This window comes from Pteropus alecto, unplaced genomic scaffold (assembly GCF_000325575.1).
Source record: "Pteropus alecto unplaced genomic scaffold, ASM32557v1 scaffold5, whole genome shotgun sequence".
Taxonomy (NCBI): domain Eukaryota; kingdom Metazoa; phylum Chordata; class Mammalia; order Chiroptera; family Pteropodidae; genus Pteropus; species Pteropus alecto.
This window is the reverse complement of record NW_006441953.1, coordinates 18,413,279-18,431,317: the sequence shown is the minus strand read 5'-3', so window position 1 is coordinate 18,431,317 and position 18,039 is coordinate 18,413,279. Positions and strand designations below refer to the sequence as shown.

The 18,039-nt window shown below is 36.1% G+C and overlaps 1 protein-coding gene across 2 annotated transcripts in view; it reads left to right on the top strand.

Moving 5' to 3' along the window:
* Window positions 1-18,039, top strand: part of ANAPC4 (anaphase promoting complex subunit 4) — a 32,855-nt gene that overhangs the window by 12,424 nt on the left and 2,392 nt on the right. For both annotated transcript variants that reach the window (XM_006919070.2, XM_025051749.1), the window contains exons 12-25: window positions 152-194; window positions 306-382; window positions 1,839-1,939; window positions 2,019-2,070; window positions 6,456-6,511; window positions 8,779-8,825; window positions 10,014-10,070; window positions 10,402-10,458; window positions 12,331-12,424; window positions 15,704-15,801; window positions 16,366-16,427; window positions 16,506-16,544; window positions 16,643-16,744; window positions 17,783-17,857. In XM_006919070.2, the coding sequence (XP_006919132.2) occupies window positions 152-194; window positions 306-382; window positions 1,839-1,939; window positions 2,019-2,070; window positions 6,456-6,511; window positions 8,779-8,825; window positions 10,014-10,070; window positions 10,402-10,458; window positions 12,331-12,424; window positions 15,704-15,801; window positions 16,366-16,427; window positions 16,506-16,544; window positions 16,643-16,744; window positions 17,783-17,857 (960 nt within the window). The remainder of the gene's footprint in view (window positions 1-151; window positions 195-305; window positions 383-1,838; window positions 1,940-2,018; window positions 2,071-6,455; window positions 6,512-8,778; window positions 8,826-10,013; window positions 10,071-10,401; window positions 10,459-12,330; window positions 12,425-15,703; window positions 15,802-16,365; window positions 16,428-16,505; window positions 16,545-16,642; window positions 16,745-17,782; window positions 17,858-18,039) is intronic.

Below are 18,039 nucleotides of genomic sequence, written 5' to 3'. Positions count from 1 at the left end.
AGAGTGCAGCAGAACCCAAATTTTTGTTGGGCTATTTCTTTTAGTTTATTTTGTTTAAAAATTTTGTTTATACTTTGAAATTTAAAGTTCAAAGCGATGTGTTCACATTTTAGATAGAGAAAACTAAAAATACTTTTTTTTTTCATTGTAGCGCTGAACTTCAGACCCTCTTAATGAACCAGTTAACAGTAAAGGTACGGTGAAAGTGTCTTTGTATTTACAGGGCTATGAACACATTCTTAATTTTTTTAGAATGGTGTATAGTATATTGCTTGTATACTAAATATATTTCTTCTCTTAATTAGGGCTTAAAAAAGCTTGGACAGTCTATAGAGTCATCATATTCCAGTATACAAAAATTGGTTATAAGTCACTTACAGAGGTATGAAAGCGATGTAGAATTTTTTTGGTATTGCATTTACATATCATTGTCATTGGTCATGTTTCTTCAGCCTTCACTTCATCATTCGACATTCTCTTTTTGAGCCTTTTTCTATCTAAAATTATTGCATTGGCACATGATGGGAATTTCGAAGTGCCCAAGTTTTAAAGAATCAATTATGGTAATACTACTTCATAAAATAATTTTTAACATCTTTTCACCAGGTTATGCCCTGTCTGGGCTTTTTTCTCACCCAGACAACCAAGAGGTATATTTTGAATAGGGCATACACCCTCTTTTGAGCGGTGAAATTAAATATGTTTGTATATCATTTTGCAGTTTACAAAACATGTTATGTATTTTTGTGTTTAACACCTTGGCAAGGTGTTGGTTATGGTTATCTTTATTTTATACAAGAGGAGACAAGTTCAGAATGGTTATATGACTGGCCCAGAGTTACTAAGTGTCAGAGCCAAGACTTCTCCGAGATTGTTGAATCTCATGCTGTTTCTTGCCAGATACCTCATTGAAGTAATTGTCAGATGGATGCTCAGTGTTTGACTTAAATTTTGACAGATTTGTTTACGCTGAGTCCCCTAACCCTTAGCTCCATTACCTCTCCCTCTGATCGCTTCAGCCTTGTCTTCCCCAGTCTGCACTATTCTCCTTAAATGTGTTCTCCACTGTGGATCTGGTCATGTTGCTCTAACTCAAAATCTTCTAGTGCCTTCCCATTACTCTTAGGCCCACGACCTTTCATGGCCTTTAGCATACCTGCCTCTTGGCTTCACCCACGCTCATGGCCTTCTCAAACTTGGCATTTTTTCTCCTACCTAGGGTTTTTGTGTATCACTTTTGCCTTCTAGAATACTCCCATCATGCTCTTCACTTGTACTCAGATATTACTTGTTCAGAGAGGTTTTCCCTGCTCCCCCAAATTATACTGGGTTCTTCTATTGGGCCTGCACCCTGTGCATTTCTTTCAAGGCATTTATTGTATTTGGAATGCTGTAATGTCCGATTGTGTGGTTATGACTGTCTCTCCCATTAGACTCTCAGTGCCACAAAGACCCTTTTGTTTTATTCACCATTAAGTCCCCAGTATCTGGCATAGTGCCTGACCTAAAATTAGAGTTTAATAAATATTTGTTGAATGTTAAATACATAGCTATTGGGTGAATAAGATAACCATATGCATATCTTAAAAGTGCCAGGACTAACTATGGAACAGATTTGATCTTAGAAAATTTAATCTTGTGGTCATGTACTCATCTCAGTAATCATTATAACCAAATGATTCTGCTATACTACTTAGAGATAATTTTGAGAAATAAGTAGTTCTCATAGAAATAAAATTATTTTCCATTTTTATTTCTCAATTTAGAAATGTTCAAGCTAGTAGCTGCCTGCCACTTGATGGTAGCGATACTAATTTGTTTCTGCTCTGTTTTGATAGTGGCTCAGAGTCTTTATTATACCACTTGAGTGAACTGAAAGGAATGGCTTCATGGAAGCAGAAATATGAACCTCTTGGACTAGATGCTGCAGGAATTGAAGGTAGTAATTTCATTCTCAATAGAATACATTAAACATCCTTTACTCACTTGACAAATGATATTTATTTATTTCCCTTTAGATGCTATTACTGCTGTGGGTTCTTTCATACTCAAGGCAAATGAACTTCTTCAGTAAGTATTAGGGATATCTAGAGTTATTAACCTGAGAATGTTTCATTTTTCACTTATAAATAAGAACCCAGTCATGATTAAAACAAGTTTTTAAGTTTTTATCAAAATTATATCTTTACAAGATTAAAACAAGCCAATAGCACAGTGATTTCATAAAGTAAAGCAGTGTTTTCCTGTCCCACCCATCTTTACCCCAGGTCTTCTCTCTAGGATCTTTTAACTCTTGTAGCTGTTTCTATTTTTAGTTCTTCTGTAGGTTACCTCCATATTTCTGAATTGTGTAACTATACTGCATTTCTTTCATTCATCAGTTTTTTAGAAATTATTCTTCTCTTTGTTTCTTTTTGTTTTTCCTAGACTCTGCTTTCTCTTTTTCTTCTATTGTCTGTCTGTATCACGTCCTGGGGTTCTTTCCTTGTCTCAAGGGTAGTATCATATCCCAGCAATTCCCCTCTGTCCCAGGTACCTCCTCCTTTAGCCTTCCGACCCCACACCATCTGGATGTGGTGTCCCAGCTCTCCCACCGGCCACAACACGGGCATCTTTTTCATTGCTTTCCTGGGGTAGATTTGGTTTTCCAGCATCTCCTCTTTCTTGGTTCATTTAATCGTTTTGCTGGAAAACATCCTCCGGTAACTTAGGAAGCAGACATGCATGGGTAAACTTTTCTGTGTCGTTTTGTGTCTTTTACCTTCACACTTAATTGATAGTTTCCACTGCGTGTAGGATTTTGAAGGGGAAATCATTTCTCATAGAACCTTGAAAGCATTGCTCCATTGTTTCTGACCTTTGTGTTACTAATGTAAAATCTGGTGTATCTGATTCTCATTCCTTTGTCAGGTATTTTTTTCTCATCTCTTTTTCAAGAAAAGCTTTTTCTTGAAATTTCACCATAGTGCTTTTAGATGTGGAGCTCTTCATTCATTGTGCTTATAATAAGAAAACATCACTTAACCTGAATTCTATTATTGTTTTGATAATTTCTTCTTTTCTTTCTCTGTTTTTTTTTTTTTTTTTTTAGCTAGATTTTCATTCTAGAAATCTAGTTCTTCAGATAATAGACTTGATGGATTCGTCCTGTATGGAAAGTAAGATATGAAAAATAAGAGAGAAAAAATGTTTCTCTTTTCTGAGAAATTTTCTTGATTTAATAATCCAGCACCATCACTCATCAATAGACATTTTGTGAGCATTTAACTATGTTTTAAACACTGCTTAGATGCTGAGGATATAGCAGTGAATAGAACTAATAAGAATTCTTGCCTACATGGATCTTACATTCTAATGTAACAAGACAGACAATGAATGAATAATTAAAATATATAGTATGTCAGATACTGATAAGTAGTGGTGAGAAAAACAAAGCAGGGGAGGACCTAGGGCATGCTAGGCGTAGGGAGTGTACTTTTATATAGATGGTCAGAGAGGGCCTCGCTAAAAAGATGATATTGGAGAGAAACAGGAAGGAATGAGCCTTATTGATATTTGGGGGCAAAAGAGACAGCAAGAGTAAAGGCCCTGAGTTTGGAGCATGCCTGGCATGTTGGGGGACCTCAAGGAGGCATGATAAAGCGAATTGAATGACAGCGTGAACTGAGAGAGGTCATGGAGGATGGGCCAGGTCGTGTGGAGCCTGTAGGCTGTTGTAAAGACCTTGGCTTTTACTCTGGGTATAATAAGAAGCTTTTAGGGAGTTATGAATAGTTGAGTGACAGGAGGTATGACTTAACATTTTAAAAACATCCCTCTTGTTATTTACTTAGTGTTGTGAGTAGATTATAGGAGGGTAAGAACAAGCCAAGAGAGAAATGGTGGTCAGAATCTGGATGTATCTTAAAAGTAGAAATTACAAGATTTGCTGAATGATTTATATGGATGACAAAATAAAGGAGTCATGGGGTAATTATGAGAATTTTTATTAGGTCTGTTCACTGCTATATCCTCAGCATCTAAAACAGTGTTTAAAAGCACCTAGAAGAGTAGAATTAACATTTAATGAAATGAGGGAAGACTTGGGGGAGTATATATATATCTATCTATCTGTGTGCTTTACGTTCCTCAGTTTGGGTTCATGTGATATTTTTTATGATTAGATTCAGGTTATGCCTTCCAGGCCAGAATACTACATAATCTGTGGAGTGTTCCTCTCAAGGTGTCACATCCAGAGGCAAATGATGTCCATCTTCGTCTCCTTTGTGACATTAATTTTGATCACCTGGTCAGTGTTATGCATATTAATTTTGAAATGACTTAACTATATATAGGTGGAGCTGTTCACTACATATTGATGATATGAGACTAACATTTAGGGGAGGAGTCCGTGCTGGAAATGTGAATTTGGGGGCCAGCTGCCCATTGGTGTTATTTCAGGCTGTGAACCTGGATGAGGAGTGTGCTTAGGGAAGAGGAGAGATCTGAAGACTGAGTGATGGGCTTTCTAACATTTAGAGATGGGCTCGATGGGGAGCTAGCAAAGGAAACTTAATTTCCAAAAGTGTTTTATTGTTTCTTTAATCGTTTTGCAAAGCTTTGCTCTTGCTTTGTGGATGTGACGTCTCAGATCTCTCCAAGGACAGTAATTAGATTTTTTAAAAGTCTGTGCTGCTCCCTGAATTATCTCCATTTCCTGGATCACTTTTCTGTTTGTCTTGATCTCTTATTGCAAGCGTCCTTCTGATACATGATGCCTGATGGTTTACTCATATTTATTCACGAGGCAGTTGGAAGTTGCTCAGAATCTCCAAGTGCAGGGCATCCCAGAGCCAGTCCGAGTGCCAGAGTATGCGGGGCCCTGCTGTGTGCAGCTGGTGCCCACATGGAACTGCCCCAGCTCTTCCCAGTTCATTTCGTTTCTTTGAAGAACCCTGATTTTTTGTTTTCATCTGGAAGGTAAACCCCGAGGCATTCATATATTTTGGGAAAGAACATATCGATCACTGTCAGTTTGTCCTCTTGTGTCCAGCCCCCCACGTCATCCTCATGTCTTCTGTTGAACCTGACATTTCTGAGGATGGAGCATCTTCGAGGTTCTGCAGGGTGCATGATTCCTTGCTGCCCTCTGTGCACTGTCTGCCATCAGGCCGCCTCTATAGAGCTTAGTCAGTTACCGGTCCTCCATTGGCTTTTGACACTTCTGAAATTTTAGTTTCTTTTCTATTCCCTTTTTTCTGTATGGGTTTATAACATCACACCCCTCTCCACCAATCCACTGTCATTTTAGTGGGGCTTTAGAAAGTAGAGTTTCTAGATGCATGTTCTCAGAAGGCGAAATGAGAGGAAAAGTGACACTGCTTCTGTATTTTGAATTGTTTTTTGGTTCGCCATATTCGCAGAGAGTAAATATAAAAATTAAGCTTTCTCTGATCATCTTTCAATATGAATGCAAGGTAATTTTTAACTTCTTGCTCCTTTGATGTAAGTAGAATATAGCATGTTAGGTTAAAGATGGAGAAACTGAGGCAGTGAGAATTTTGATGTTAGCCTCTAACAGATCAGTGGTTACCTGGGGTTAGAGTGAGATCAGGAAAAATGCAAAGGAACTTTTTTATTTTTTCATTTTTGCTGCAGGAGAATTGATCATGTTGCTTTTAGTAATGTAGACATGTCACAGTCTTTTAAGCGCAGGGTTTTATTGTGTACAGAAAGGTTGGTTATAACGACTTGCCCCTCCAGCAGTGCTGTGACACTTAATGCTTGGAAGGGGCTTCAAGACACAGGAATGAAAAGTGCAGGTGTTACTTGCTTAGAATAATTACCTTATAGATGTCAGCTTAAAAGATTTTTTTAAAAATAATACCCATCTCTGTACTCAGAAACAGTTTCATTAAAATGATGATGACTTCCATTTATTCACTTGATTTTGGGGGTGCATTAGTGTAAAGAACAAGGAAATTCAACTTTCGAGATGTTATTATAAGGTTAAAAATCAACCACCACAAATAATGTTGAGTGGTATTGGAATAGAGAAAGAGTAGAAATTTATAATCATGGTTTTCTGTTGGAATTGATGTTTTTTCTTACTGACCAGTGAGTACTTTTTTAAACTGAGAATAATGCTGCAAACTGTTTTTTTCTGGTTTCTTTTATTTGTAGAGTTAGAAAGGATTTCACACTTTACCGAATACTAGGGGAGACTATTACACAGTTTGTGGCAAGGCTGTTATAACCAGTTAGAATCTGAGTTATTTGCTTTATTTTTAGAAAGAAACAGGATTTGCTCTTAAAATTTTATTTTAGGTATGTGTTTAATTTGTAAAATCTTTTCTAAAGGCTTAAATGTCATCCAGATAGGATATAATACAACAGTAAGGATTATATTCCATGACAATTTAACAGTATTACATGAATGCCATGTAATTTATTCCTGATTTCTTTTTATCTTTTAGAGTTATAGATAGTAGTATGAAAAACTTCAAAGCATTTTTTCGGTGGCTTTATGTGGGTAAGTTAAGTGAATGAAGCATTCATTTTAATATATTTTTTTAATTGTGAAGCATCAATTTAGAATATTTCATTTACTCTAGTAAACTTTCAAATACTTATGAGAGAGAGCGAATAGTGTAAACGAACCCCTCCTGCTCTCCAGCTAGTTCAGCAGTTTTTTACTGCGTGGCCGGTCTTCTCTACCCTACCCATCCCCACCTCCCCACAGGTGTAACCTGTAGCATTGGTTGTCTCTCTCACTCACTGATAATCTTTTTTTACCTTGTGATGTCTCCTTAGGTTAAAATAGCATTTTTGAATCCCTGATATGTATTAGATACTGCTAGGTGTTAGATTAAAACAAATAATAATAGTAAAAATAAGACACAGCCTCTGCTTTGAATAGCTTATTTTCTGTTTTATACTTTGGTCTTCTGTCTCTAGATCTATCCTGTCTATTATGGAAGCCACTAACCACATGCGGCTATTTAAATTAGTTGAAATGTTATAAAGTTATATATTCATATCCTCAGTCGTTCCAGCCACATTAGAAGGACTCAATAGTCACATGTGGTTAGTGGCTACGGTGTTGTACAGCACAGGCTAGGACATTTCGTTTCCATTATCACTCCTGTTGAACAGTGATGCCCCTAGCTAATTGAATGCAGACCACTTGTGGCCTTTTTCGGTATCTTCAGAGAATCTTTGCATTTGTAGGTAGTTAACATATGTTTATCAACTTGATATTCAATGTTAAATACTGTGCAGTATATGCATATTTTATTTAGGTCTGTTTGAACTGTCATTTTAATGACCTCTAAATATCTTTGAAATAATCCAATATACATTTCCCTCCAACATATGCTAAATTTAATTATAAATGGAATTTATCCCATATTTGTTAAAATTCCAAAGGGTAAAATAGAAAATAAATTACCTGAATTGTGCTAGCATCCTTTAAACAAATGCCCAGATCTTTAATTTGGATATTTTAAAAACAGACTTTATATTGGTTAGCTTAACATAATTGCTTTTGATAAAATAATGAATGTGATCTGTAGATGTTGATATTTCTAATTCTTAGATTTTTCTCAGAACTGTACCAGCACAAGCCAGGATGGGGAGCCAGAGTGTTTATCAGGCCAGCCTGTTTAATTGATCAGAATTGTTAATTAGAATAAATTACAGTATCAAAACTGAACGAAACCTTAGAAATAATTTTCTTTTACAGAAGTAGTAGTTTGGTTTTACTTATTTGAGTAATTTAGATAGTTTATATTCTTATTGCATGTCCTAACTGTAATAAGAAGCCAGATTAGAAGAGAAATGAATTGCTGCTCAGTCCTTATTATTGGAGCAGGACAGTATAGAAAGCTCCAGTGCTGGATTAGGGACTGCAGACCTAACTGTAGTCTGGCTCTGCCACTAGTTAGCCCTGTAGCCTTGGTTTGCTCTTTTGTAAAATGCCATCTCCGTAAAGACAGGAACTTCTTTTTATACTCCTGTATCTCTAGCGCCTATAGTGCACTCAGTTTTTGGGTGGATAAATGAATGAATGGAACTAGCTTATGTCTGGTTTTTCTGATAATTTAGAAGTTTGAAGTAATTAAAAATGGTTTCTGAAATAATCTATATTTGCGAAGCAAGTCCAACATGCTTTCTCATGACCTAACACAAGGAATGTGTTCAAACACTATGCAGAAGCGTATGCAGTGTGCTTCATGACTTGGGTGGGTGTAACACAGAAACACATTGTAGGTGAAGACAACCCTGTGGAGGGACAAGAGTCAACCACAGACACTAGGTTAAAGACAGTGTGTAAATTTGTATGTGAGTGCATTTATACATGCATAAGTCTTAGTGTAAGTATCTTATGTGGTGAAAAAGCCCAAGGGAACGAAACACATCCGTTTATGGTATTCTAAGGCTTTCGGAGGAAAGCATCGCTTGTAGATTTTAAAAGAGGAATCTTTGTACACGAAGCCTTAATAGTCTTAGCACAAGGCGGCAGTTAGATTTGTTAGTCTGGAGTAGCAATGGGTTGAGTTGAAGGAGAAAGTGAAAAATAATAGTTTAGGATGGTTAATTCAACCTTTTTGAACTCGAAAATATAAATCAAATTTAAATTCTTCACCTTTTGTGTTTAGAAGAAAATAACTTTTCCTAAGAGAAAGGAAGCTGTTGACAATTGAAAATTTTGTCCAGTGAAACACATTGGTCATGAGAAAGTATCTATAATTAAAATTATGTTTTCTTTAGAAATGGTTTTTAAATTTATATTTCCAGCAATGTTGAGAATGACAGAAGACCACGTACTTCCTGAGCTGAATAAGGTACTATATAGCAGTATGTTTTTCTCACGTGTTAGGTATGCCCTGCCTGAGCTCAGCCTTGTTGGTCACCTGGGCCTTCTTATTCAGTTATTAGTTAACAGGGTGTCAGACTGCAGACACGAGACAAATTTTAGTAAGCCTTTTATTTTTAAAAGAAATTTACACGTTATATATATATATATCTTTTAATCTCAGAATACCTTTATGATGGCTGTTAAATTTATAATTTTCATGTTTGTATATGATTTTATAATCTATGTAACATAGAGTGTTTGTATTCCTTGTTTTAATGTCCTTAGATCTTAAGTGCATTATTTTCTTTGCAAACGTAGTGCTTAGATATTCGTGCCTATGTTGATATTTGGTAAGCGCAGTTACTTTCTGACTATATGGATTGTGACAAGCTGCAGTGCAATCTCCTTCCAGGAAGATCTTTAAGAATAGGGCAAAATTCCCACTTGATTCCTGCAGCTTAGTCATCCTCACCCCTGCCCAAACTGTCTGATTCAGGTAGTTTTTATAAGCAAGCATTAAAATAAGCCTCGGTAAATGACTAAGGAATGACAGCTCTTAACACGAAGCAGATTTTCTGTGCTATGGGTGACTGTCCTTGCAAACTAGGAAAGTTCACCCATAGCTATTTCTCTAGCATTACTCTTACCTTTATTATTATGTTAATATTTGGGAGGGACCTAAATGTTTACTTTTTTGAGGGCTGAAGAACTAGGATAGGGTGAGAGAAGGGTCATTGCAAGAAGCAGAGGCCAGCACTGAAGCAAGCAACAGGTGATTTGCAGCCCTAAAGTCAGGTCGAGGTTATTTATCTGGGCTAACAGTCCCCTCCACTCCCAAAGGAGGGACCCTGCACACCTCAGCTTAGCACAGGCATAAAATAATAAACAGTGTTAGGCCGGAAGGAGTTCTGTAGCGTTTGGATTGGCTGGTTGGAACATAAGTTTAAGTGTTTAATTACATGCTTCTCAGAACCCCAGAATTTCCTCCTATTTTCAGAGTTAAATAATCATCTGGATTTTATTGATATTTCTTAGAAGGAACTTTGCTTCTTTGTTCTGTGGCTTTTAGTCTATAGTAAAAAAAAAAAAAGATCACATTTATTACATAGTATTTCTTTTATTAGGAAGCTTTCTTTTGATTTGATTTCTTTTTATTTCTTTTTGGTTTTGATAGATGACTCAAAAAGATATCACATTTGTTGCTGAATTTCTTACTGAACATTTCAATGAGGTAGGAAATTGGTATTTTCTGTGATGCTGTTTTTTCTTAATTGCAATAAATCTGTGTAATGGTAAGAAGTAATCAAATTTAATCCAATTCAAATGAAGTTTCTAGCAGTTCAGCTTTTTAAACTATTGAACTAATTAATGGCAGTTCTTATTTATTAAACATAAAGCCTTTAAATTGAACTTTTGTTTGTATGTGTGTCTTACAGCCCATGAAAGAAAGAGTAACTGCCACTTACAACTCTCTTAAAAAAATAAAGTTTTTGGTTTAAATATAAGATATTTTTTTCTATTGTGAGTTGACTTAACAATGAAGCTATATTTGTTCTTTCTAGGCTCCAGACCTTTATAATCGAAAAGGAAAATACTTCAATGTTGAAAAAGTTGGTCAGGTATGGGTTTTGGATTGAATTAAGTTATTAATTTTAACTAATTTAAATACACTAGCAATGTTAGTCTTTATTGTCCAAAGGTTACAGAAAGTAATGTAATACCATATATAATAGCCCTACCATTTTCAGGAAATAACCATAGAGTAGCAGTTTTTAAACTTTCTGGTCTTGGAACTCTTTTGCATTCTTAAAATTATTGAGGACTCTGAAGAGCTTTTACGTGGGTCATATCTATTAATGCTAGGTATTATTAGGTATTAGACATTAAACAGAATAAAAAATTATTTCTAAATTTATTTTAAAAAATAACCATTGAAAAAGACAATTATCATTACATGTTAATATAAACATTTTTAATAAAAAATAACTCACAAAACAGTGAAGAGTGGCATTTTTTAATATTTTTGCAAATCTCTTTAATGTCTGGCTTAATGGAAGACAGCTAGATTCTCATATCTGCTTTTGTATTCAATCTGCTAATCTGTCGTGATATGTTGTTTTGGTTAAAGTATATAAATAAAATGGCTTCATATAGATATGTAATTGGAAAGGGGAGAAGTATTTGAATAGCTTTTTTAGATAATTGGATGTTACTTGATACTGTATCAAATCCTGACAGGTGATAGAGGTTAGCTTCAATGTGGAATCTAAATTGCATCAGTGGACTTTTCATACTCTGATACATTAAAATCCATTCATCTGCCTTGAACTTTGAATGGGTCTTTTACCCATGCATGATTTTGTAACATCATGTCTTGGCCATTGAAGAATATTGATTCACTGAGTTATGCAGATCTCCCATATGCTGACACCTTTCTTCATATAGTATCCAAAAGTCAGGTTTTATTAATGTCACTGATTTCATCAAGACAGTCTTTGAGTACTGTGAAGCTGTCGCGCACACAGTGGCAAATACACGTTTTCCAAAATTTTAATTTTTGCATGAATGTTTGAGTTTTATCATTGGCAACAGATACTATCAGTTGGTTTACTTAAAATGACAGGCTCATTTTATTTATTTTCAAGAAAATATCTGCCAAATACTCAAGAATGGATAATCATAGTTTTCCTGCCAGTCATTCTTTCAAGTAAAAGTGGAATTCCATTAACAGCAAAAAGTGCCTGGCTTAAGTCACAGCTACGTTTTTATAAATGCTTCTCCCCACGTTAATCATTATGCTTTGGTATGCAGCAAAAGTGCTTTATGTATACTTTCAGTTCCTTCACACAGAATATTAAAAAGATTTGTACTCAAAGGTTGAGATTTAATAAAATTAATTATTTTAATTGCTTCATTAGTGTTTAGTGAAATTGTGTGTGGCAAAGAAGACTACAGTGACTTGCTGGTAGGGTTTGGTGCCACTGCCTTGGCTCTTGGTGACGATACCAGCAGATTTTCCCACCTCTACTTTTTTTTGACCTTCAGTGTAAATGTCATTACAGTGAAAGGAGCAAATTACATCTTGATAATATTATGAAAATGGTATTGACCTTGTGAGTCCCTGAAAGCATCTTGGGGACTCCACACTTTGAGAGCTATGCCTGTAGAGTACATTGACAGTTGACACTTCAAATTGATTTGTAAAGTTACGTATATAAGCTTAAAGTGTGCTTCATGAAAATGGAACACAAAATTTAAACTCAATTTATGATCTCTACACCTACAGCATTCTAATCTTTTAGTAGTTAGCAGTTTGTTTAGTTGCTTGGCATTTAACAAACTTCGGTCTCCTCACTCAGAATAATAGCAATGCACTTTTCAAGAGGACTTGGTAGTAAAACTAACTTATTAAATAGAATAATGTTAAATATAAATTTTTGAAGCTTCCTCTTTGGTTTCTTACATTTAAATCTTTAATTCTATATTTCTAGTACTTGAAAGATGAAGATGATGATCTTGTGTCACCCCCCAACACAGAAGGAAATCAGTGGTATGACTTCCTTCAGAATAGCAGCCACCTTAAAGGTATTTCATGAACCAAGTAGAGTTTGGCCCTGTTCATATTTATTTGAGACCAGTATATCAGCTGACAGTTTTGCTGAATACTTGCTGAGTACTTCTGAATTCTTTAGAGTTATGTTTTGTGTCCATTTCATTTGATTCTAAAGAAACAGCAAAATAACAAATAATATATGACATAACCATTATCAAAAACACTCTGATATTAACTGTGATATAGTAAGATTGCTTATTCTTAAGTATTGTCTGTTTTACACTCTATAAAAAAAATAAGATATTGGGTAGAAAACTATAGAGCCTACTAAAGAAGTCTGTTTCGCCAGGGCTAGTCTCTTAACTCCTAAAAGTAAAATGATGCATCACTGTATTCTGAGGCCGAAGCTTTTTGGTTTACTTGTTATACCTTTCATTCTCTGGGATCATAAAATGTCGATATGGTAAAACTTTAGCATTATTAGGGATGCAACACAAAATAGCAACCATTAAATGTCAGAATTTCACTAAATGAAAATATTTTTTAAGTTAGCATTTCTTTGCTATCTCAAAGAGTAATCTGACCACAGTTTAGTTTCTTAGATCTTTAGGGTAATAGCCACATACACGTTATTACCTCCTTTAATTCATGCAACAGCCTGTGGGGTAGGTACTTGTTATCCTCATTTTACTAATGAGGAAACAAAGTTAAAAAAGGTCCAAGATCACACAAGCTAGGAAGCGAGGGAGCTAAGATCCTCTTAACTACAGAACCTCAGTTTGTAGCTGGACTCAATAGTAATCTCTGCCTCTTATCTGGTTGGTGTTTATCTGGAGGGAGGGAGGAAGGAAGGGACAGAAGAGGATGAGAATTCTCTGAGGCCCAGAACTTTGCTTATTGCTCTTTTGTTTTAACCCTAGAAGTCCAGGGCAGGACACATTTTGTATTACTTGAGAGTCAAGATCACTAGAGAAATATAGCAATGTACGTTAGCTATTGCATGGAGGGAGAATAGAGGTATAGCTGACTCATTTGCTGTACTTAATCAGGATGCCCAAGGAATAAGGGATGGTACCAGAGAAGGGCCGATAGTGTGCCAGGAGTGGTGGCACCTGGACTGTATTGGGCTATTATTGATCTGGGAACTTTGTTGCTCTAAAAATAGGTCCCACCCATCTTCTGTGGCTGAATAGAAAGGCTTAATTTTAGCTACAGTCCTCATCCTTAACACAGATACACCAGACTAACTCCATCTCTTACGTGCTTGCTGTTTGAGTTGTGAGTTTCAGCAAGCTCAGTAATCTCCCAGTTTCTAAGTCTAGTATTAATAACAACTATCATTATGGAACTATCAGGAAAACTAATGAAACTTCTTTCTAACACATTGCAGAAATCAGGTGCTAAATGCTTAGTGTATATATTTTGTTAGGGCACATGAAAGAGTCAGTGTTATATACTGGGTCCAAGTTGGTGCTCCGGAAACTGGATTGCTTGGGTTGGAATCTCGCTCTGCTACTTCCTAGGAGTGTGGCTGAGGGCGAGTTGCCTAACCTCTCTGTGCCCCAGTTTTCTCATATGAAAATGAAGATGATGATGGGGCCGCCCTCAAGAAGCTGTTGTGGAGATTCAGAATGGATCTATAAAAAGCATTTAGCGTAGTGCCTGGCACATAGCACATAAATAGTCACTGTATTAGCATCTGAGATGTTTTTCCTCAAAACACTTCTGACACCAAAATGTGAGGTTTTTTCCTCATAAGACCAGTTCTGACACCAATTGTGTCCTACTGTTTAATTCGGACACTCTCTACTGTTAGCACCAGACTCCACAGGTTTAAAGGCTTCATCCCACAACAATGCACCCACTTCAGACTTTAGTTGCAAGTATTGGGGTCCCTAGGTTACCTACATTTCTGTCCCACTTGACTACAAAGTTGGGGATTCTCACAATTTCCCGCCACCTTCAGGTTTGATAATTGGCTAAAATGGCTCATAAAACTTAGAAAAACACTACACATGTATTTACCAGTTTATTATAAAGGATACACGTAAGGAATAGCCAAGTGGAAATGGTGCATAGGATGAGGTGTGGGGGAGGGGCGCAGAGCCACCTCCAAGTGCATCATCCTCCCAGAACCTGATGTAGTCACTCACTCCCCAGAGTTCCTCCGAGCTCTCTTGTTTAACAACAGGTTTTATGGAGTTTTCATTTTGTAGACATGATTGTTTAAGTCATTGACTGTTGGTGATTGAATTCAACTCCCGCTTCTCTCCTTTCCCCTCCCTGGGTATTGGGGGGTGGGTCTGAAGGTTCCAAGCTTCTAATCAAGACTTGGCCTTTATGGCGACCAGCTCCCATCTTGAAGCTATCAGGGGACTGGCAAGAGTCACTTCATTAAACAAAAGATGTTACTATTACCTTTATCAGTCAGGAAATTCCAGATGTTCTAGGAGCTCTGTGCTGGGACAAAGACAAAATATTTTTCTATGATACCACAGCATCTGTCACCTTTTAGGAGCTTAAAATGTTAACATGCTTACAATTCTTTTTATCTAGCTTAGCTGGGACATGGGATGCTATAAGTGAGGAAGGCCTACAGGGCACTGTGGAAGAGGATGGCCTTGGGCATTGAACTTGGGTTTGATTCATAGGTCTAGATACTCAGTCATTTCACAGTGGGCAGTTGCCCAAACCTAAGCCTCCCTCTTTTTTTTAACCTATAAAATGGAGTATATGATGCTTACTTTGTACAGTAAGCAGTGAAAATAACAGATATGAAAAGAACCTAGTATACTTGGTGTCAGTAAATACTTCATTATGTATTACTTTCTACAGATAAAAGCCTTTTTAAAAGTAAAGAGCTTATTTTCATAGCACTAGTTTCTTGTGTCCTGTTTTTGTTTTTAGCATACTCTTCTGAAACAATATTGGGTTGTTGTCACTCCATTGTGGCAAAAAATAAAGAATGAACTTTGTTTTATTATATGTCTTATGGTTCTCAAATCATCCCTTTCTTCTTAGAGCCAAAAGAAGCATACTGTTGGATTTTGGTAGGAAAAAATAGCATATAGAATAATATGCTGCTGGAACTCAACTTATAGTGAGTGCGGTGGTTTTTAGCAGGCTGGCAGCAGGGGATGATGAAATGCAGACAGTCATGGTGATTTTTAGTGAGGTTGTATGAAGGTGTAATGAAGTAGCCAGGAAGAATTCCACCATCAGAAAAGCCCTGTGGGCTGGCTCTAATAGTAGAATATTTTCTCCCAGTCATCTGGTTTACTATAGCTTTTTGTTTGTTTGTTTCAAACCAGAAAGTCCTTTGCTGTTTCCTTATTATCCTCGAAAATCATTGCATTTTGTGAAAAGGAGGATGGAGAACATTATTGATCAATGTTTGCAAAAGCCAGCAGTAAGTTTGAAATAAATGCATGTCTTTGTTTAGGAGCAAGAATATCTACAATATGTGGCTCGTTTATGTGAATGATCATAGTCGTTAAGATGAACCATATGAAAATGCTGGTATTCAAATGTTTTTAATTAAAAAAATTGGCAGTTTATTCATGTGGATCCCCCTAATATTTCCTCTTATTGTTAGTTCCTTATATAAATTAAAAATAAAAAGATTATTGGAAGTGTTGGCATCTTTAGAATTTGTTCCCAGAACAAACTTGCTATAAATGGTCTTAGTTACAGAGCTGATATGTCTCTTATTTACTATCAATGGATGGATAATTGACGCAATGATTTTAGAAGTGGTTCTTCAGCCTGCTGTGTGCTTATCTCCAAGGTCCTTTACAGCTCAATTTTCTCTTTTCCTTGCTGTTATGATTGTCATTAAAGTTTCTTGTGTGAAAGATTTGGTGATGTACTTGATATTTTTTACTAGACTTGACCAGTGATGATCAGTCACTTTCTGTAGAGTATTTATCTGTGTGTATGTAAATGCTCTAATAATATCTTTAATCTTATTTAGGATGTAATTGGAAAATCGATGAATCAAGCAATCTGTATTCCATTATATAGAGATGCTAGAAGGTAATTGTTTTTACCTTTTGGGTGGTAAAATTCGACAGCCAATTTAAATTTTTCTTAATTTTTTTCCTTTTGTTTTAGTCAAGACTCTACACGTAGATTGTTCAAATTTCCTTTTCTGTAAGTGTGAGTTTTTTCCTTTCATGTGAACAATACAATTTTGTTCTCTGCATTGGTAGTTGAATATCATGTTTTGACACTAAGTTATTTTTCCTTAGGTGGAATAATAAAACTTCAAATCTGCACTATCTTCTTTTTACTATTTTGGAAGATTCACTTTATAAAATGTGCATCTTAAGGAGACATACTGATATTTCCCAGTAAGTATTAATCTGAAGTTCGAATCAGAAGGGTTAAGATTTTATTATTTTTAATCATAAAATGTACAGCCTTGTCGACATTTCAGGTTTTATTTAAGCTACCTTATGACTTTAGGCTTCTCACTGAACCGTTCTTAGTGTTAATTTTCACATCATTAAGATGATAGTGCCAAATTAGGAAGCTATATGATCCCTTCTAATTATAGATTATCTAATTTTGTATTGATATATAGCAATTACATGTAGGACTGTTTTAGGGTTAGGAAAAATATCAGCGGAACACTGGGTTACATATCATGAACTTGTAGAAGTCTAAAATTGAATTCTGGGTTCCTTATAGAAAGGATTTTTACCTCAGTTAAGTATGGGTTTCATTAAACAAGAGGCCTCACCTATAGAGACTTCTTTTGAGACTCCAAGTAAAAGTTCTGTAAGGCAAATCCTTTTCAGAATGTTATTAGCAAGGGTCCCCAACCCCTGAGCCGCGGACCGGTGTCGGTCTGTGGCCCGTTAGGAACCAGGCTGCATAGCATGGAGTTGAGCAGCAGTCTAGTGAGCGAAGCTGCATCTGTATTTGCAGCCGGTCGCCAGCGCTAGCATCACCGTCTCAGCTCCACCTCAGATCATCAGGCGTTAGATTCTCGTAGGAGCACTGGTTCCTGGTGCCAAAAAGGTTGGGGACTGCTGCCATTAGTATCTTAAGTGGTTTTAATATGAATTTCAAGGACATTTTTTGAGACCAAGATATAGCCAAAGAAAAATGAATTGGTTGTTCCAGATGTCCTTAATTTTATAAGGTATCTAGTACTTTGGTAAGTATAAGATTTTAAACCAGGTTGTAATTTTGATATTAGGTTTGTCTGTCTGTGTGTTTAAACTGGTTGTTAGTATTCATTCTCGAGTGAATACAGTGGCGCTCTGGTCTGGAATATGGTGTTTAGGTAAATGTGCTGCCACTGACAATCATGTTCTTTCAAGCATTTAGATTATTGCTGTCCAGATTGTTCCACAGTCTCTTTTCCCCCTTCTTTCTTCAAGATCTGTAAGTAATGGACTAATTGCTATTAAGTTTGGGAGCTTCACATATGCCACGACTGAGAAAGTGAGAAGAAGGTAAATCTTGAATTTTGTTTGGATGATATACACACACATATGATACGTATATATGTTTAATAGATGCAAATTATAGGAGTATGGTTAGGTTCAATTACAGTGATGATATACCTAGAAAGCCTTCCTCACTTGCAACATAGTGGGCAAGATTGGTCATATATACGTTTTATACTTAGATAATT